The 20,268-nt window shown below is 55.1% G+C and overlaps 1 protein-coding gene across 2 annotated transcripts in view; it reads right to left on the reverse strand.

Moving 5' to 3' along the window:
• Nucleotides 1–669: 669 nt before the first annotated feature.
• PPARGC1B (PPARG coactivator 1 beta) overlaps nt 670–20,268 on the reverse strand; it is a 48,122-nt gene continuing 28,523 nt past the window's right edge. Inside the window, exons 2-12 of one of the 2 annotated variants that reach the window (XM_050312244.1) lie at nt 17,072–17,245; nt 14,353–14,565; nt 12,420–12,536; nt 10,226–11,342; nt 9,639–9,675; nt 9,177–9,241; nt 7,952–8,738; nt 7,393–7,468; nt 6,423–6,544; nt 5,984–6,138; nt 670–4,863 (exon numbers count right to left, since the gene is read on the reverse strand). In XM_050312244.1, coding sequence (XP_050168201.1) covers nt 4,760–4,863; nt 5,984–6,138; nt 6,423–6,544; nt 7,393–7,468; nt 7,952–8,738; nt 9,177–9,241; nt 9,639–9,675; nt 10,226–11,342; nt 12,420–12,536; nt 14,353–14,565; nt 17,072–17,245 — 2,967 coding nt within the window. In that variant the 3' untranslated portion in view covers nt 670–4,759. Of the gene's footprint in view, nt 4,864–5,983; nt 6,139–6,422; nt 6,545–7,392; nt 7,469–7,951; nt 8,739–9,176; nt 9,242–9,638; nt 9,676–10,225; nt 11,343–12,419; nt 12,537–14,269; nt 14,566–17,071; nt 17,246–20,268 lie in introns of those variants that run through there. The other variant, XM_050312245.1, reaches the window with a different exon arrangement.

Consider the following 20,268-nt stretch of genomic DNA (forward strand, 5'->3'; position numbering starts at 1 on the left):
TTTATTTATAGGCAGATCACTTCACTATTTACAGTACATGAGCGTAGAGATTCTACAGTCTTTTTGATGTAAACAATTAACTCCGCGGCAGGGGAGTCTGGAAAAAGAAGCCAGTTCTGAAGTATTTACACAATTTAAAATAGAACTTTTATACCCACTGGATAGATATAGAGAATACATTGAGCGATTTGGTTAAATTATCTATGAAACTATAGAATCTGACAATGTAAAAATACAAGAAAACGTTCTCTTATTTTAGAAGGTAGAGAGTTAAATCACACTAGAAATAAATCTCTTTTTTTTAAAAATAATAACAATAATAATAAAGGAAAGGCATAAGAATCCATGCCATCTTTTAAGGTTAAAGTATATTACATAAATAAGGACACAACAGAAAGGAACTGGGGAAAAAATTAAGTGAAATATAAAAAAAACCACTACCAATTGAAAAAAACCCCACATACTAAAAACTTGATTCTTTATCACAGTGGGATCAATTCTGCTACTTTTACTTACTCTGCAAGTAGAAAATTGCAGTTAAGTAGTACTTACTCATCATGAGCAAGAGAGGCAGAATTGGCCCCAAATAATTATGAGAAGTGTCCTTTTACTTAAAAACAGGAAAAAAAAGGAAGAAAAAGACAGAGTTTAGCTTTTTTTTTTTTTTCCATAAATAACAAAGCAGATGTGCCCCTTTTTAGGTGAAATTCTTACACCTTTCTCAAGAAATGCATCAATTTAACTGTTCTGTTTCTCGCATGCATACACTCTCCCTCCCCGACTCTGTGTTGCAGCCAAGCTGCTGCTGCTGCCCCTGACCCCAGGGAGGGTGAGGGAAGAGGAATGAAACCCCAAGGCTGCGTTTGGCTCTATATTGCTTGAGATTGTCGGGGATGGACTACGATGCTTAGAACAGAAAGGGTGTCAGGTTCAGCTTCGAACACTGATGTATCTTAGGATTCAGCATACCTCCAGGAAGAGGGAAAAGAAAACAAAAAGAAAGGATAAAACCGTGTTGATCTGCAATTGCAATACTCCTTTGCATGGACCAGAGCTGAAATCAGACAGGACTGTAACGTGGTGACTGAGCTGCTGCTTCATTCAAGATGTGCAGCCCAGCCAGCTGCGCTGAGGAATCGGGAGAAACATTTTCTTTGGGGCAGCACTGAACCTAAAACCTGGGATTGTCCTCTGCATTCAGCCCACACACTCAGAAACATTTGCTCCTTCCTGCGGAGCCTCAGGGACCCACTGGATTCCAGCCAGGAACCCAGCATTCCACCCTGAACAACGAGCTTTTCTGGGGCAAACCTGTGCAAAACAAGCAAAGGGGCATTTCATCATGAAACTCGTCACATTCAGCATTTCCCCACAGCACCCACAGGAAGTGACTGGGGGACATTCTATAATTACATATTTTTAAAAAAATAAATCTCCTCCTGACTTATTGCCTACCGAAGTAAACCCTTTTGCTCCCAGTTTCTCTCTGAAGCTGCATTCCCACCTGTCCCACGGCCCCCTCGCAGGGAGCTGGGGTGTGAGGGTTCCCTTTTTGGAGTGCCCAGCTCTGAGCTGCACCCGCCCCAGGGCACCCAAATTGATGCCACAGGCTGGGTGGGACATAAAGGCAATGTTTGGAGCAAGGGGGATCCCCACTCCCTGGCAGCTCCTGGCTTTCCTGGTAGCACTGTCTGCCTCCCCCCACACAGTGCCCAGGCATTGCTTTGCTCCTGCCCCACTTCCCTGTCAGCATCTAAAACAGTCACAGGCTGCTAAGGGAGGGAGCTCACACCTGCCCCTGTGCCCGAGCCCACCTTCCTGCCCCTGTGCAGACTCGAGCACTGTGAGTTAAAGACACCTTTATAGTAAAAAGAACCCTCCCCCCAGAAAAAAAAAAATGAAGTGGAAACTTGTTTTTTACCACAAACCCTGCATGAGGGACTCTAAACCCAGAAGAGCTGCTCTCTCCACTCTCACCCAATCCTAAAATTTGGAGGAAGCCACTGGGGCAGGCAGCACACGTCCCCAGGACATGCAGCACACAGCCCATGAGGCTCTAAGCATAGTGCATAAGATCTGGAAAAAATTTCTTGGGGAGGAGGGAAAACAAACCATCCCAATTTAATGGGGGAAAAAAAAAAAGTAAAAACCCAAAGAAAAGAAAACCCAACCCCACTTATAGGCTTCAGGCACCTCGAAGACCACTTATTGCATCTCTTCCTACCCTACGACTGCAGTACTGATCAGCTCTGTGCAGGACCAGCCCTCCCCTTCCCAGGCACTGCTCTCAGGATCCAGCAGCTGGGCACAGGCAGGGGCTGTGGGCCAACCTGGGGTGCCCAGCTGCAGGAAAACAATGTGAAATTTTTTATCTGGATACACCAAAACCAGTGCTTGGGAAGCGACTGAGTGATCCTCCAGGAGTGGGCTGGAGCCCCCCCCCAACTCTGCACTAACCCTTCCCCTCCACCACACTTGATGCATCCCCAGTGGGGCCCAGCCATGGGTGCCCCTGGCTGAGTGGGAGATGGAAGAATTCCACTTACTTAGCTATTTTGTTTTTGTTTTTGTTTTTTTGTTGGGTTTTTTTTTTTTGGATTGATCGTTTTCTGAAAAACATCAGCACAGCACAGGACAGTACTACCCACCCTAAATGTGTCGCTATATACATTCTACGTAAGCTCTATAGCAATCACATGTAAACATCATCATCGTGAGGAAATACTAGGACAGAAAAAGGCAAAGCTACAATGAGGCAATTGCCAATAGCAGATGCTCAGTCTCGGCCAGAGCTGCTCGTGTTCACTAAGGTGTGATGAGAAGTGGGGGGGGTTGTGGCAGGAGAGACACCAAACCTTACTGTGAGGCTGAAATGGCACAAGGACTGTTCCCTGGCAGTGATCGTCACTGGTGGCTGACTGGGGACCCTGCGGTGGCCTCTGGGCCCTCGCACTGCCGGGCTGGTTGTTGTCAGAACCACGGCTTTCCCGAAAGAAATAGCCAGGGAACTGTGCTGGTGTCAGCGCTGCCGGCATTCCTGCTCCCACCAGAGACCAGCTGCACTCACAGCCCCAGAGCCAGGGGCCATCCCAGCAGGGCTCAGGCTTTTGGCATCAAACCTTGTGCAGTTTCAAAGGTTTTGGTCATTCTCCCTGCAAGACGAAACATACCCACGCCAGGAAATGAGAATAAAACCCCTAAGTCATGTCGAGGGGAGACCCCAGGAGACTCTAATCTATCTATTGGCAGAGTTAAGGCTATAATATTCTATCTACATAGGATGGCTGAATCCCTAGTGGTCTCTGGGGAGGAAAAATAAAAGGAGACAATGGAAATGGCTTGAGGAGCAGAGAGATTCCCACTCCCTCAGGAAACAGTGCCTCTGGCCAGCTGATGGTGGGGTTTGCTCCAGCTAGAAGTGGGCTCTCTCCCCATCCCAACTCACCCAGAGATGGAGGGCAAGTCCGCAGGCAAATCTCATGCTTGAGCATTCCTTAAATCCAGTTCTGAGGGCCCCTGGCCAGAGGCAGAGCAGGCAAACGTGCTGGGGGGCACTGGTGGGCACGGGGACGGATCCTGGGTGCCGAGTGGGTGCTGGGAAGTGTATGGCTTATCAAGCAGTGGGTGGAGGGCGGGGGGGTGCTGGGTGGGCAGACACTCGGCATGGGTGCTGTGCCCCCTCCCACCTCTCTGGAATTTGACCTGGCTGCCCAGCGGGGATCACAGGCGGGTCTTCTCACCCTGCTTGTTTGCAGGGGCTGGAAGTGAGTGCAGAGCAAACCATTTGGCCTGGCTGGTCTCCCAGCCATCCGAGGGGCTGGAGAGAAGCCGCATCCCTCATACTGACCCAGAGATACCCATCCCCCAGGCTGTGCCAGCAGGACCCGCTGGATTCAAGCCTGGCTGGCTCCAACCCCCCGACCCCTCCCTCCTGGCTCCAAAGGCAGCGGAGGGCTGGAGCAGTGCTGGCTGCAAGTAGTGCATCTTTCTTCCACCCCTCTCCTTCCCACGTGCAAAGCTGTCTGGCCCTGGCTCAATCAAGCATCAGGACCCAGCTCAGCATTTGGGTGCTGCTGGGGGGCTCGGGCCACATGAGCAAGAAGAATGGCTTTGACAGCAAAGTGGGTGACCCCAGCACGACCACCGAGCACCCTGGTTTGTCAGCGGGGGAGGCAGGTGAATGTCGGCTCTGGGACTCTGCTCTGACCCCCCATTTGCTGAGTGGCAAGTGCCTCATTACAGTGCATAGTTAAAAATCAAGGAAGCGGTACAATAAATCTGAATTACAGTACATCTGAGCCATAAATACATTTTTTTAAGTATATACTTTTTTTTTTCTCTTCTTCTATTAAAAATTAGTTTATAATCCTGATTCTATTCACAATTAACAATTTCATCATCACACACTACAGACAAAAAAATGTTATGGTGAACACAGCTGCAACTCCACGGCGGGAGCACGGGGAGGGCCGGGAGGGGGAGAGGGGCCGGGGGGCTCCTAGGCTCACCCTAAAACAACCAGTCAGAAGCGGAGGGACTAACGTGTGGCAGTGAGACATCAACACCATGGGGACTCACAGACAGAAGCAGCTTTGTTCAATGTAAACATCGATCAGAAGGGACAGCAGTCTCTCTCTCGCGCGTGCGTGCTCTCGCTCTCTCTCTCGCTTTCCATAGACTGAATAATTTCTTTGAAAACGTAAACATATTGGAAGTGCCTTGACTGAGGTATTGAGGTATTCCTCCAAGGTTAAGGCTGTTACCGATGCAGGCTTAGCTGGGCCTCCTGCAGCAAGCTATCGAAATCCATGGTCTCGTACTTGCTTTTCACGGGAGCTGGGGAGGATTCCTCCGTGCCGCAATCTGGGAATGGCAGGGACAGAAGGCAGCCAGGTCAGGGAGTGGGGCACCAGCGTGCTCACTGCCTGGTGGGGATGGAAACTGAGGCACGGTAGGGCACTGCTCATTGCCCTGCTACCACAGAGTCAGCCTGGATGCAGCAGTGATGGCACAAGGGATTGGGATGGTGCTGTCTCTCCCTCATTGGAAAGAGCTGTGGGCAGAGGGGCTGCAGCAGGGCCCAGCTGGGCCTCGTTTTCCAGGTGTGCAAAAATCTGCTCGATGCAGCCAAATTTGCAGGAGCTGAAACAGGTCACGGGGAGGGGGATGCCTGCCTGCCTCGCTCCCAGACCCCTGCCAGAAGCTGAACACCCAGTGCCCCTGGAAAGCCTGGGGAATTCAGTACATGCCAGAAATAAGGCTGCCTAATTTAACAGCATCTTAAAATGTTAAGTGTATATTTTTGAATGGCATGGTTGCATTTCACTTCAGTCTGTGGGGTCTGCGTCTCATGTGTCCTGTACCAGGACAAGCAGGAATTTAGGAACAAGTCAAGCTGTGCAGCCTGAGCTGCAGAGCAGCCCTACACCCCACAGAGGGACATGGTCCAGCGAGACCCTGGGAGACATGGTCACTGAGTAAAGCAGGAGGCCTTGCCAAAGCTCAGACAGCACTGAAAGGCTTAATGCGACCACAGCACATCTCAGTGCCATCAGTTTGGCTCAAAAGTGCATGTGCAGTGTGGTGAATCTCTCCTGCGGAGCAGCAAACCACCCAGATCACCTACTGGTCTAATGAAATGCTGCTGACTGCTTTCTCTAACAACTGGGATGGGAGTTTTCTGCTGGAAAGCCTCCAGGGCTGTGCAGAAATGCAGCAGAGATGGGCTGTGGTCAGCTGAGACCCAGCAGCCCTGGGGTGTGATGCTACATTTTGCAGCCAACACACCCTGGGGCCTCACGCCAGTTGCTCTTCTCTCTCCCCCAGTTTCCCAAGCCACCTGACTGAGCTAAGAACAGCTATGTGAGCCACAGGAAAGCCCGTAGGCTTTTCCTGAAGGCTGTAAACATGTCTGGGATCCTCGTGTGACCAGGGCTCAGCAGTGCTGTTACATTCTGTGCTGATAAGACTCCTGCTTTCTTACCCAAGTCAGCATATCTGGTCCAGAAGAAGCGCCCAAGGCCACCAGAGCTGAGCTGGAAGGAAGGCTCATTCCTCTTCCTTAGCGAGGGGCCGTTCTTCAGAGATAAGGCGGCATGCTCTGAATACCGGTAGGTGATAAAGCCGTATTTATCCCCCCTGAGCAACCAGAGAAAGAATTCAAGATGTGATGGGCCCCACAGCCCTGCTGACACAGTTGTGCCCAGCACTGTGCCCCTGTCCCTCCATCCCGCTGTCCCTCCCTCCCAGCAGACCTCCCCATGCCCTTAGATCATGGACACACCGCATCTCCTTGCCAAAAGCACCAAGACCACAGGCTCAGCTGACTGAGGGGTTGGTGTGGCACCTCCTGGCAGTGCTGATGGCACCTGGGGAGAGGGGCTGCCTGTAGCTGCCTGGACCACAGCTCACTGCCCACTCACCTGTTAGTCCTGGACAGGACCTGACACTCCACGATTTCACCAAACACCTCGAAGCGTTTCTTCAGTTCGCTGGAGCTCATGCTGCTGGAGAGGTTTCTGATGTACACAACCCGGCCTTCCCCCTGGCAAAGCAAGTGAAAGGTTTCAAGCTCCAGGACCTCACACCTCCATGCTGATGGGCACTGGAAATGTGGGGCTGTTGAGGAGCCCCTGTAAGCCAGCACTGGGATACAGTGCCATGGGCATGGCCTGACATCTCCAGGATCTGGTTTTTTCCACTCCAGCCAGCTCAGGGTGTCAGACCCAGGACACCACTGCTGCAAGGGACAGCCATAGTCAGGCTGGAGCAGCTACACCCCCTTCTTCTCTTTTAGAATTCCTCTGCATTTTTGCAGCTCTTTCAGCTTCTCCTAAAGATGTGAGAAATATTCCCAAGAATTGCTAGGGGCAAAATCCAATTGCATTGCAGAAAAAAATGCCAAAGTGGCACACGTGTGTGTGTGTCTGTGTGTGTGTGCACTGTGTGTGAGTGCACTGTGTGTGCACAACAGTACGGAGCAGCAAGTTACTGTCCCACATCCCCACCCCTCTCCCAGCTCCCACCCGTGGGCACACACTCGTTTCCTGGTGCACGAGGATGCAGCAGGGCCACATCTGTAACGGCTGAGCAGCTCCAGGGATTCCCCAGCTCACCCCCCAAACTGCCGATGCCAAGTGTGCTGAAGCACCAGCGTAGGATGCTCTGGGCATTTCTGTGCCAAGGACTCCATGTGTTGCCAATTGCTGGTGGCTTCCGCTCCAGGTTGGGTTTTTCTCTCCCTCCTCCACCCCCATGTCCTTGTTTAACATTGGCCTTGCACCAAGGGATGCTGAAGCCAGGGCTAATGGGCTCCACTGCTGCTTTTCTGGAGTGGGAGATGAACTGAGGGCTGGGGATTGCTTTGTCCTAGCGTGGGGTCCCCCCACTTACGATGGCCTTTTCCCGTCTCTTCTCCAGCTGGCCCCGGTGCCTGCTCCCGCCCTGACACTGCTCGCCGTTCTCACACCTGGGAAGCAAGGGAGAGGAGATCAGCCTGGGATGGGGGAAGCTGGTGGGGAAAGCTTCAAACATCAGCGATAAGCCGAGGCTTGTGGTGGCTGCAGCAGCAGGTGGACACTCCAGTGCACTGGCAGCCAAAGAGAAATGGGGATCTAGAAACACTGGAAAGGACACTGGAAAGTTTTTTTCTGATAGATGCCAGAGGGTGTCTTGAACAGGCACTCACCTCTTCCCAGGCTGGGCTCAGGTGCCTGCCCATGCCCTGTCAGCCACAGAAACCCCTGGCTGCTTCGCCCCGCTGCTGCTTCCTCTGGCCATGGCTGATGTTTGCAGCAGTGGCTGATGTAGAACCAATTATTTTTATAGCTTTTCTTTCATTAATTAGCATCTTTACTACTTGGGCCAGCAGAGCAGAGAGGACTGGGGCTGCCCTGCACCATGGAAAAACACAGCAGGCAAGAATGATCCCAAGGTCCCCGTGCCCCCCTACCTAAAGGTGCGTCTGCTGGCAGGTGATCGCGACCGGCAGCACGAAGACCCCGAGCTGGACCTGCTCCGAGAGCAGTAATGCAAACTGGTCCTGGAAAGGGGGTTTCTCCTCAGGCACAGCTTGTTGTTGCCATGCTCCTCCTCCTCCTCCTCCTCCTCCTCCTCCTCTTCCTCCTCATCCTCCTCCTCCTCCACAGGGGAGCCGCTCTCACTGCAGCTGTCTTCAAAGACGGTGTCGTACTCAGGGGTCTTGCAGAAAGCCATGTCCTCGTCATCGAGAGCACTGTCCAGGAAGCCAAAGTGCTTTGTTAAGCTGGCTCTGATCTCCTGGTCTCTCAGCTGCTTGATGCCTTCCTTCCACAGCATCTCGCCGCCTGCCTCCTTGCCGAGGTCCAGTCCCTGGTAGTGGGCAGCCGGGACCCTCCTCTTGTGCTCTGTCTCCACTTGGCTCGTGGGCTCCCACGACTTGAGCACCTTCCTCTGCAGGGCAGCCTCGGGTTTGAGCACCTGGCAGTAGTCGTGGTCCCCAAAGGAGCGGGAGAAGGGCCTCTTGAGCAGGCCCTGCTGCTCGGGGAGCGTGGGGCGTGCGGCGGCAGCTCGGCTCAGGTGGGCGAAGAGCTCCGTCCTCTCAGGGTGCTTCCTGGGGGCTTTCTGGGAGGCTGCCACGTCCCCTGCACCCCCAGGGCTGGGGGCCATCCCTTCCTCCTTCCCTGGCTCCTGAGGGATGTCTGGCTTGTACAGGTCCTCCTCAGCAGGCTTGTATGGCGGAGTGGTGGGTGGTGTGAGACCTGGAGCCCCCAAACAAAGGACAAGAGTCAGCTCTGCCCCCACCATCCTGCCCTATCCCACCCCAGTGCCTGGGTTGCACCAGTATTGCAGGGGAGGAGGCTGCCTAGCCCCACAGCCTCATCCATCCAGTGACACTTGGGGAAAAGGAAGGATGCCTGATCCCAGCAGGGACCAGAGGACTCTCCCTTCCCTCCTGGCTCATGCAGGGGCTCCCTGACCAGCTCCTGCCACCCCAAACACATTCCCCTGAGGTGCTCACAGTGCTCAGATGTGACAGGGTGTCTCCCATGTTCATAGTGAGAAGAGGATGAATGTGCTCCCTTGGGTGGGTAGGCTGGAGCTGATGACTCCAGACTGAATTTTGGGTAAACCTGCCCTCTCCCATTTTGCAAAATGGAGGAATTTTGCAAAACCCAAAACTTAAAAGCCTGTCCTACCTGCTGTCCCACACAGCTCCACGGTCAGCATTGGCTCAAAGTTTCTCTTCCCAAAGGCTGGGTCACTGGAGGAGAAAATCAGGAGGGAGGAAGTTTTTAGGGGAATCATAGTCCCAAAACCCAAAGGGAAGCTGAGAAAATGATACCTACAAGTGAGCTCTCCCACTATGGCTAGTGCCTGATGGAGGGGTGTGAGGGCAGTGGGGTGAGCAGTGTGCCCTCCCCGTCCCAGCGAGCGCTGTGGGGCACACACAGAAATGCCCTGCCCTCAGCCTGGGGCTCTCCTGGCTCCTGGTACCCAAGTGATGGCTGTGGCTCCCCACAGCCCTGTGCCCAGCTGGGTGGCTCAGTCTGCTCTGCAAAAGCAGCTTTGCGTGCTTGCAGCAGAGGTTTGGCCCAGCTACACAAACCAAGGTGGTTTCCCAGCCCCAGCATAGTTCCTTCAACCCCATGTGCACTTACGTTTGTGCCAAGGACAGCGTGAGACACCTGGGTGTTTCTGAAAGGCAGGAGAGAAGCAGGTTACCAGTGGAGCTGTACTCCCTGCAGCGCCTGACGTGGGCAGGGGCTGGGCACTGGGGGCTTTGCCCACCTGAGGGAGAGGGTTCACACTGCCAGGGCTGAGCCATTCATGCTCATAAGGCACTTGCAGACAGCTGTGGTTTTAGGGCACTGCTGCAGCTGTACCCTAGAGCTCAGGCACAGTGTGAGCCCATGGGCAAGAGGGACCTGTAGGGATGGGGCTGCCTGGTCCCTGCTGTGTGAGCACTACACCAGCTCTTTCATCTCGATACAAGGATGGGGAAACAGGAGCAGAAGGCCCCCATGGATTGAAACAGCATCCCAAAACCAGAGCAGGCCCCCCCTCCCCATGCATGGGACCACAAAGCCAGCCAGGACATGGGGCTGTGCTTGGGGCTGCTCACAGCTTTACCGCCAGCTGAGTGCCCAGCACCTGGCCAGTATGGCTTTGCCACTGCAGGGATGGCACAGGCAGCATGGACGCACAAGGGAGGGCTGAGCAGAGTGACAGCCCGCGGCCCCCTCACCTGTTTGCTCCAGGAGGGCACAGCGCCGGCTCTCAGCCCCGATTCCCACCTCAGCATCCACTGGGGAACCCAGGGAGAGGGGCTGGGGCTCCACCGATGGTGCTGTGCCCCCCACCTCCACTTCAGCCGCAGGCTCTTCAGCAGAGAAGCCCTCCAGCACCGGGCATGGTGCAGACTCTCTGCAGGCCAGGGGCACGGAGGGCTCGGGGGGTGGCTCATCAAGGAAGGAGAGCCAGTGCCCGAGCTCGGGGTTGAGTCTCTTGGACCGGCGGACGGCGTAAACAGTGTTATCCTGCTTGCGGGCCACCTTCCCCACGGCTGTGCCTGGGGTGCCCTCTTGCTTCCCACCATCGTCCTCGTGGCCAAACAGCTCCCGCGGTGCCTCTGCCTCAGCCCCAGGGCTCTGCCGTGGCTCACCCTTCTCCGGTGCCGTTTTCACTCTGGAGGTGCAAGTCCCACTGGCATCCTCCCCATCCCGGGTGGGCGGCACAGGGGAGCAGGAGCCGGGCGGCCGTGCCAGGGCAGCGTACACGGGCTTGCCCAGGCGGTATGGCTTGCTCACGTCACACAGCAGGTCCCGCGCCAGCAGCTCCTTCAGGATGGAGAAGGATGCTCCGGGCTTCTTGCAGCCCCCGGCTGCCTGCCAGGCACAGCCTGGCCGGCTCTGGGCGCTGCCAGCGGGGCCCGGCTGGGCGGGACAGTCCGGTTTGGCTCTCTTGAAGGGGCTGCTGCAGGGCTGGGGCTTGGCGTCGGCGGCGTCGCGGGCGGGCAGCTTCCGCGGCGGCAGGCAGTAGGTGTGCATGTAGCGGATGAGCTCCACCACGGAGTGCATCTCCCCCTCGCAGGAGAACTGGCTGCCGGAGCCGTCCTCTGCTGAGGAGAGGGGCGTCACCGAGTCGCCGGAGCTCAGCGAGTCCTCGCTGGAGTCGCTGTCGTCCTCGTGATGGGCGCAGTCGCCCGGGGACGGGTGGTGGCCACCGCTGGGGCACTCCTCAGGTGTCTGGGGGGCTTTGGTCTGGGAGCAGGGGGTGGTGGAGGTGAGGTGCCGGTGCAGTTCGGTGCAGCTGCGGCTCTGTGCCTGCGGGACACTCGCCCTCCTGTCCCGGGAACCCTCCACCTTTGGAGAAGAGAGAGAAGAAAATCAGACCCAAGCCCCAGAGGACCTGACACAAGTACCTGGAATGTGGAGAGAAGCCCTCCATGTTGACAGAGCCAACCCACATCCTCAAACCTCCCAGTTCCGGCTTAGAAACACCCCAAGCTGTCCAGGGGTCAGGCCCCTGCCCCAAGCACTGCACACAATGATGCTCCTTCCAGGGAGGAATCTACTGCTCTTCCCAGGCAATCTAATTTGCCAGGCCTAATGCACTGCACAATAACCATTAGCAAAGTAGAAAAATCTTTGATGGCAACTTCTGCTGGGTTTCAGATCAGCTTAAGTGAGGGGTGGGCTCTGCAGCATGGCATGCAGCTCTCCTGGCTCATGGCCCCTGGCTTGGGCTGAGAGTCAGCAGAGAAGGGGATGAGGGAGCACATAGGGCTTTGACAAATGGGCACCTGGGGAAGCTGGGAGAGGCTGAACCACACGAGATCCAAATGAGATCGAGGCATTCCTCAGCCCAGTGCAGACAGGGATGGGAACACCACATGTAGGAATAGGTATGCCCTTTTCGGAAGTATTTGTAACAGGAAAAGTTAGAGCAAATTGTTGCTTAAGGAGACCTTCTGTCTAAGAACAAAATCCTTTTTCAAGGATGGGGGAAGTGTTTCATTCCCTCCTGTGTCCCTCTGGTCTGAGCAGAGATAAACTCTCAGGATGTTACAGGCTGTGCCTCTCTTGAGGCTGCGAGAGGGAGGCCAGCAGAGATAAGAAACCTGGAAAAGATCAGGGGGAGTTACTTTCTCAGGCTCAACGCTCTCACTGCTGGTGCAAAGATTTAATTTATAAGTTTTTAGTGTCTTTGCCTCCAAAATAAACCTTTCTGAAACCTTTCCACTGCCTTGGCATTTCTGGGGAAAATACCTGTGAATATTTTACTTTACACCGCAGGTGGTGGTCTCTGCCCGTCCCCAGCCCCTTGCCCAGCTCAGAGGCTGCCCATGCTCCCTGACACCATCCTTCAGTGCCTTTCTTTAGGTCAGCTCCTGAGAGGTGGGCGCTGCACAGGCTCAAGCTCTGCCCATGAGGAATTACCTTCGTGCAGGGCCGTGCTGGTCGGGATTTTGGGGTCCCCGGGCGCCGGGCACTCCCGTCCCGCTGAGCCTCACAGCTCGGAGGCATGTGCGATGGAGAGAGGAGCAACTTCTTCAGCTGCAAAGAGAAGTGGCAAGAAAAGGAGTCGGCATCGCAGTGAGGGCAAGAGAAAGCGCCGGCAGGGCTGCAGCCCCTTGGCTCACGCGTGCCCAAAAATGGGGCAGGAAAAATCTATGGCAGGGAGGAATTTCCCACCCCACCATGGCTGTGGGGGCAGGTGCCTGGCCATGTGCAGCCCTGAGGGGGTCAGAGCTGTCTCTACAGCACTCACCCATGTCCCCAGGGACCCTCAAGCAGGTTGGGGAAGTGCAGACATGAGAGAATCTACTTCCCAGGGGCAACCCCACTCCTGTCAGACACACAGGAGCTCCTGTGGCATCCAAACTTCTTATTCCATCAATTCCACCCTTAGGTGACAGAGGCTTTGTGCTGATATGAGTGACGGGTTTGGACAACTCGCTTGTGTCCCCGTGCAAGGCTCATTTAGCCGAAACATCCAGAGAGGGCCTGGGCTCATTAATGAGCTTTCAAGGCATTTTGCAGACGCAAAACCCTGCGGGACCTGTCGAGGATCTCCCCAAAGCCCATGTGTGGCGGGAGTGGGGTTTTCCCTGGGTCACCCACAGAGCCACCCCTTCTGATGGCAAGGTCAGCATAACATTTTTCTTCTACTCGACCCCAGTTTTGCTTAGGGGGAAGAAAAACACCAACCCCACACCCAGCAACAACATTTCATATTCCACCCATGTCGCGCTAACAACCGAAGGCGACAGCAGCTCAACAGCAAGACGACTGCGTAGGCACCGGGGGACTGCACGGAGCAGACAGATCTGGGGCTCCCGTGCTGGCTGGTGGGCACAGAGCCCTGGGAGGGTACAGGGGTGATAGAAACAGGGGGTGCCCAGGTCAGGGTCTGCTAGGAAGTGTCAACCGGGGCACCCACGGCTTTAGGTGTGCAGCTCCTGTTGGTGGAAGCAACCAGCACCCTTTCCCCCCCACCCCTGCAACGTATACATCCTATATATACACATACATATCGTGTGTGATATATACCCCTGCGCAGGGGTGTGGGCGGTGGAAATGCACGCTGTCACCACTGGATGTCACTCCTCCCCTTCTGGGTTTTTGGGGAGACCCGGGATCAGGCTGAGGGGTCCCTGGGGGGAACTGTGAGCCTCAGGAGAGAGCAGGCTGGGTGCCATGTCCCAGAGAATCCCCTCGGGGTGGCAGTAAATGCTGCCAGTTAGTCCTGGGCAGGATGGGGAGCGGGGCTGGAGCCCCAGTATGGCAGAGAACCAAGAGGGATACTCTGGTCACCAGATCTGTAGGGACTGGAGGCCACACAGCCCCTGAGGAAAGTTTTGGTGGAAGGGACAGGGAGGGTCAAACCCTCCTGCTGGAAGTTGAGGGCACAGGATGACACCCGGGCCAAGCTCCTCTGTACCTCTTGCGAGAGCACCAGGGAGCTCGGCCAGGGCAGAGGTGGGTGGGAACAGCCACTGTTGCCCATGGACACAGGGCTGGGATGAGTCAGAGAGACCCCCAGGCAGCCCCACATCTGCATGTCCAATTAAAAGCAAGTGTGGGTCTTACCAAAGCAGCCCCCACCCCTTTGACACCCGCCCCCACCCCGCTCATATATATATTTGTATACACACAGCTTGTTCCCGTGAGGATGGTGATGGAGGTGACAGCAATGATGCAGAACATGTATACGTATACAATACAAGTATATGCTTTGGTATTGACGGTTAAAGAGAGTTTTAAGCCTAGAATGAAAAAATTCAGACCTTTGCTTCCTATCATACCCATGCAGCCGGCTTATCAGGGGCTCATCCAAATCCACCTTAAACAGTAGGAAGTGGGTTCTTACTAGAGACAGCTCATCAAACTCGGGGGCCGGGGGCGGCCCCCCCATGACCGGGGCGGTGGGTTTGGGGGAGGGGGCAGGTGAGGTGTAGGCATGGTTGAGCGTGTCCCCCTCTTCCATAGTTCGGAAGGCAGCCAGGCCCATGTCATCTCCCTGTATATCATCCAATGTCTCCGTGAGGGCTGCCAGCAGCGCTTCGTTCTCGCTGTCTATTATCTGAAATGAGCAGGCAGAGAAGAGAGGGGGAGTTAGGCTGGGCAGAGGGTCTGTGGGATGCTGGGTGAGGGAAGAGGGACCAGCAGTGCCACACCAGCTCCCACTGACCAGCTCCTACTTCCTAGTGACCCCACGGAGCAACCTGTGAGAGCTCTTCCCTGGCACACCACCAGGATGGGATGAGGAGGAGAGACCCAACTGGAAAAGGAGCATCAATCTGTCCACCTGCACCCCCAGCAGGAAAATTATGAATCAGAGCATCTTCTCTCCCAACACTTGTCTCCACGCCACCATCATGCAAACAGTAGAAGATAAAGGATCTGTGATTAAAAGGCTCCTTGCCCAAATGCTCCTGTGCCCCCAGCATAGGCTGTCCCAGCTGGGATGGGAGCTCAGGGAGGGGGCAGGCACAGCACCCTGCCCTCCATGGGGCTGGGGATGCCTGAGAGGGCACAGCTGGTTAATCTGCAGCTCTCCTGACAGGGAAGGCAGAGAAAACGTGAGGAGCTGTAAGCTCAGCCCAGGGCTGCCCAGTGGACAAAAGGGCACAGCCCCCTGGGAGGGCACAGGGGAAGCTCATCCTGGGCTGCACTGCTGGCAAAATACTCCAGCTTGTAACAACAACCAGTATGAGTTTTGTTTTCACTGAAAGCCCCCAAATTCAGGCACCTCCAGCTCAACAGGGATTCTAAGCCCTCACTCTTAAAGCTGGCTGCACTCAGTGCTCTGCAAGGGACCTTGTCCACAGAGCACAGCCCCCAGAGCAAGATGGGCCTTGCACTACAGCTCCCCTGACCTATTTTTTGGGTGAACAGCATGATGTGGGGATGCTGATGGGAGATTTGTGAGTGTCTGGGGCTGCACTGGGCCAGTCAGGGCCAGGGGCTGCTCCTGCCTCCTCCCTTCTTGCTGCCCTGACCCGACCCCTTGGGTCTCTCCCTCTTTCCATCTGGGCTTTGGCTTGGCTGATGCACCTCCAGCCTTCCCAGTGTCCTCCCAGTCCCACACAGCCTGAGTTCCCTTCCAATCTGGTAGTACACTGCAGAAGCCCAAAAGAGGATGCAGAAGCTAAGGAATGGCTGGAGTGAGTCAGGAGTTCCTTCTTTTTGGTCCTACTCCATCACACTCTGAATGTAAACCATGTTCAACAAGAAGCAGGCTACCATCAGTGATAAAATTAGCACGAGGGTAAATTCAGGCTCGCGAGCAGGACTGTTGCCTGCACACACCCTCCTGTGTTTCTCTCATCTTGTTTGAAAATTAAATATCTTTTGTTCCCTGCCCTAACCTTGCTCACAGTTACTAGAGCAGGCTCCAGGGAAAGGCAGCAGGATGCTCCATTTTTGGCTCCGTTTCTTTTCCTCCTGTTATTGGCACGAGAGCACTGTGCATACAAGTTCAGTGGGATACATTTCATCATCCTCCACTGCTCCTAATGGGCCTGTCTTTTGCATTTCTTTTCTGTTTATCTTTTCCCCAGGAAGTTCAGCGGAAAATATGCATCTCGTGATGAAGGTCCCTCAGCTGGACTGGACCATTTTCAAGTACAGCATCAGCACAGCATAAAAGCCACAGGGTTGTTATTACGGCCAGGTTAGAAAATATTGGGGCTTTTTGGGTTTTTTTTTCCCTTGTTTAAATATAAATCCTGCTCCCTCACAAAATGTAACCCAGAATTCGTGACTAGCTGGCACCAGTGGGTCACAACCTCCTTGTCCGAGGGGTAAGAACCTGGGCGCTGCTCAGGAGGGCAGAGAAACTCCAGGTCCCAAGGATAGGCACATCCAGGGCATGGCATGAGCTTTGGGAAAGGTGAGAAAGGCAAAGTGCCTGATCTCCAGGCAGCTTCTGCAGCTCCCTGTCTCCAAACCTGCCTCTGCAGTGCTCACAGCCCTGCCCTGGCCCCACAGCTCCATGAGATGCTCAGCTCTTCTCCAGGGAGAGACAGGAACAGTGCTGAGTGTTATGGACCAGCCCTGCCTGTGCCCAGGAGCACCCTCTGTCCCAGCACCTCTTGCATCGTTCAGTCCATGCTGGCACATGGATCTATCTCAGCACAAAGCCAAGGACAGAAACCAGCCACCTCTGCCAAAAGAACCTGAGCCCCAAACAGGGGGGGCTGCCAAAACTGGGAAGCCAGCGTAGGTGGGGCTGCTTTCTGCTCCTGAGAAAGGAATAATGCTGCCCCACAGCACAGCGCTGAGACCCCCGCACTGCCGCCCTGGCACATCCTGCCGTTCCGGGAATCGAACGGGACGCACTGCACCCCGGCTGTAATTCCCTGTGAATAATACATCACAGGAGGGCTGGCTCAGCAGCCTCCTCTGCTCCTCCACCTCCTCATTAGCCTTACTCCGCTTGCCCCATTTAGAGCCGGTGCACAAATTAATGGAGCACTAATCAGCTGGGGAGGAGATATTAATAGTTGTGCGTGTTCCCTCCTCCCTCCCTCCTTCCTCCCCCTGCCTCCATCCTCGGGTGCCCTGTGCCGGGAGGATGGGGGTACCTGGAAGAGCTCGGAGTCATCGGTGCTGTACTGGCTGGAGTCTGTCTCCGAGTGCTCCCCGCACCACTGCAGCTCGCTGAAGCAGCTGGCCGAGTCGAAGTCGCTGGCATCCAGCTGAGACAGATCGATCTCGGGGAAGTCAGAGTAGAGATGCTCCTCGCCAGACACCTCGTACTGTGCAGAGAAGAGAAAGGGGGTGAGCCCATTGCTGTGCCAGGGCAACAGGAAGCAGAGGGCAGCAGCGGAGATGGCCCTTCTGGTGCGCTCCCACCTCCGCTCAGGCCCGTTTCTCAGACCCTCTTCCCACATCGCTCCAGGAGCAATTTCACGGCAGTGCAGAGCGTGGTGAGCACCTGCCAGACTGGTTTGCACAGCCTGGCACTGGCACTGCTGGTTACTGAGAACCCCCCACAACTTCCATCAAACCCCCATCTCGTGTCCCAGCTGTGGCAGGAGTCAGAACAGCAGCATCTGTACTGGAAGAGCCTCACCTCCCACAGTGAACAGATGCTCAGGGCAGAGCACAGCCACCCAAGCTGTGCAAAGACAAAGCAGCTGCTGGAGCTCTTAGGAGCCATTCCTGCCTTTGGTGTCCTAAGGGTGACATCCAGGTTATCTAGCTGGAGGCCAAGGCAAGAGTCATGGGTGCACATGGGACAGCAATGCACAGGGCAAGGCTCCCGTGAGTGGCCTCACACTTGGTCCCTACCCTGTTCCCGTCCCTGCCACATGGCATTGAACCACTCAGGGACAGTCCCTCTGGGGAAGCAGCACCACCAGTGCAATCCAGACCCTGCTCCCTGTGTTGTACAGGATGAGAAAATGGCATGGAAATGAATGGATGTCTGGGTGCACACAAGCTCTAGGAACTGAGCTAAAAATCTCCATTCAACCACGGAAAAGAGCTGGCACCTGCCCTGCTTCAGCCTGGCTTCCAGCCACTGCCCTCCCACAAAACCCCATGGCTCACCCAGCACCCCCAGAGTGAGGGCTGGCACCGGCACCCACTGCCTGCGCCAGCATTTGGACCCTGCCTGGTTCTGTCCCTGTGTCCAGGTTCAACCGCACAGGGGAAAGGGCTGGTGCGACTCCTCCCGGCATTGGCTGCCCAGGGGGAGTTTTCTGGCAGTGAGGGAAGCAAGTTTATTTACAGAGCAAATGGATTTTGGAGCAGACAAACATCTGAGCATGTGAGCAAGGCTGCATGGGCAGGGGAACACGGGGCTCCTCCTCCTGAAGCGCCCTGGAAGGGTCTCCTCCTTCACTCAAGGGGAAGGAAAAGGGATTTCAAACACAGCTGGAGGAATGGAAAATACAGCTTTTCTCTCTTTCTCTTTTCTTTTCTTTTTTTTGTCGAATTGGGATAATCTAGGATTATTGATTGTGTTCCCACAGGCTGAGAAGCCTGTCTACCATGCTCCCCACTGTGTTTAGGGCACCCCAAAGGGCACCTCGTGCACACACTCCCATTTTACATTTCTCACCTGCCTTCCACCCCAACCAGCCCCAGGAGAGGTGAGAAACAGGGAAAGCACAGGCAAGGACAGGGGGGAGAGCATTTGCATGGCCCAATGGTGAGTCAGTGCCATGTCACAGCAGCTGGGGCTGCTGATACTGCCCCAACCCAAGCTCTGTGGAGGCCTGGGAGCTGTCCCATGGTGGGGGATGCTCTCCCCAGCATCCTCCCTTCATCCTGATGCTGGAGGGAATGTGGACCAGGTAGATTACACAAGTGTGGTGCCACAAAGTATATCAGGCACCCCTGAGTGGCTCCAGGATCTGATACTCCTGACAGGCCCCCCAAGGCTGGGGCTTTCCTAACCTGCCCTGCAAAAATCTTTGGAACCCAATGTCATCCCTGCCAGCTCTAGGGGGCACAGATGTAAGCCTTCCCCTTGTTCTCCTTCCCCCTCTGCTCAGGTGCAGTCTGGACTGCTCTGGTATCAGATGTCCTTTGGCCTTTCAGATGTATCTCGTACCTGCTGTGGCCTGTCCCTTCCTTCCTCCCCCTGCTCTAGTGCCTGCTCCAGAAAAAGTCTTGCAACAACTTTGGCTCCCCCTTCTCCCCAAATCTTCCCATGGGAACACAGGCAAAGGTTTTTATTTTTAGAAAAGCCATACATACATAGATATACGTGTGTCCCTGTGTGTGCGTGTGTGCGTTCAATTAAAAATAGCAGAGCAGTCAAATTCTCCTGCTCCTTTTGATATGCCTCAAGGGAAAAGATCCTGGTGCTGAGATCACAAGGAGCAGCTGACACCAGTGCTCGGGATGTCTTTTGATCAACTCCACAGATGTGACATGTCCCCATTGGCAACAGGGATGGGTAAAAATAAACTCCTGCAATCTAATGCTGCTGAGCTGCCCTCTCTGGGCACCACAGGGGCAGGACTGCCCCGGCACTGCCACACTGTGGATGCTCCCAGCTAGCACAGGTCAGGAATGCCTAAAAACTCAGATTGGCCTGTGTTGAGCCCCATCCTCAAAAAAACACACAGGGAGAGCCTTTGCCCAGTGCAATCACCCACACGAGCACATGGATGGGCACCCCAGCACGTGGTCACAGCTCCAGCCAGCCCCCTCTGCTAGACAGGGCCATTTAACCCATCCAACCACCAAGGACCTGAACCTCCAGAGGGAATACGTCACTCTGAGTTCAGAATCCATCACTCCAAGCACCACTAGCCCAGCACAGAGTGCTGAGAGTGAAGTCCCTCTGGGCTGGCCACAGGGGTGGGGAAGGACCCAGCCCCCCGCCCAGGGTCGGGGGTGGCAGCGGCAGTGGGGAGGCTGCCTGCGGGCACAGGACCTCATCTGCTCTGATTTTCCCTTTTCCCACCCTTTGCATTTCCTGCTGCCTTGGGAGAGGAGTGAACTTTTGTTCTAATTTTACTCGGGAGTTTGTAGGAAGATCAGCCATGGGTTCTTGGTGTGCAGCCAGCAAACACCCATGGAGACATGCTCAAAAATTCGGAGGCATCCTCCAGCCCAGACACCTGGCCTGTGTGTGCTGCAGCAAGGCTGCGACCAGAAAGCTGCTGGCAGCTCAGAGCAATGTGTCTGATGAATCTCTGCTCCGGGGAGGAGAGATGCCCTATGCAGCTGCCCCCATGCCACACACCTCCATCCTTTGAGGGAGCAGGAACCCAGACCTGGGCATCCTCTCCGGAAGCAATGCCATGCTGGCAGCTGCACC

The sequence above is a fragment of the Myiozetetes cayanensis genome, unplaced genomic scaffold, assembly GCF_022539395.1.
Source record: "Myiozetetes cayanensis isolate MyiCay16 unplaced genomic scaffold, myiCay2020 scf17, whole genome shotgun sequence".
In the NCBI taxonomy this organism is placed as follows: Eukaryota; Metazoa; Chordata; class Aves; order Passeriformes; family Tyrannidae; genus Myiozetetes; species Myiozetetes cayanensis.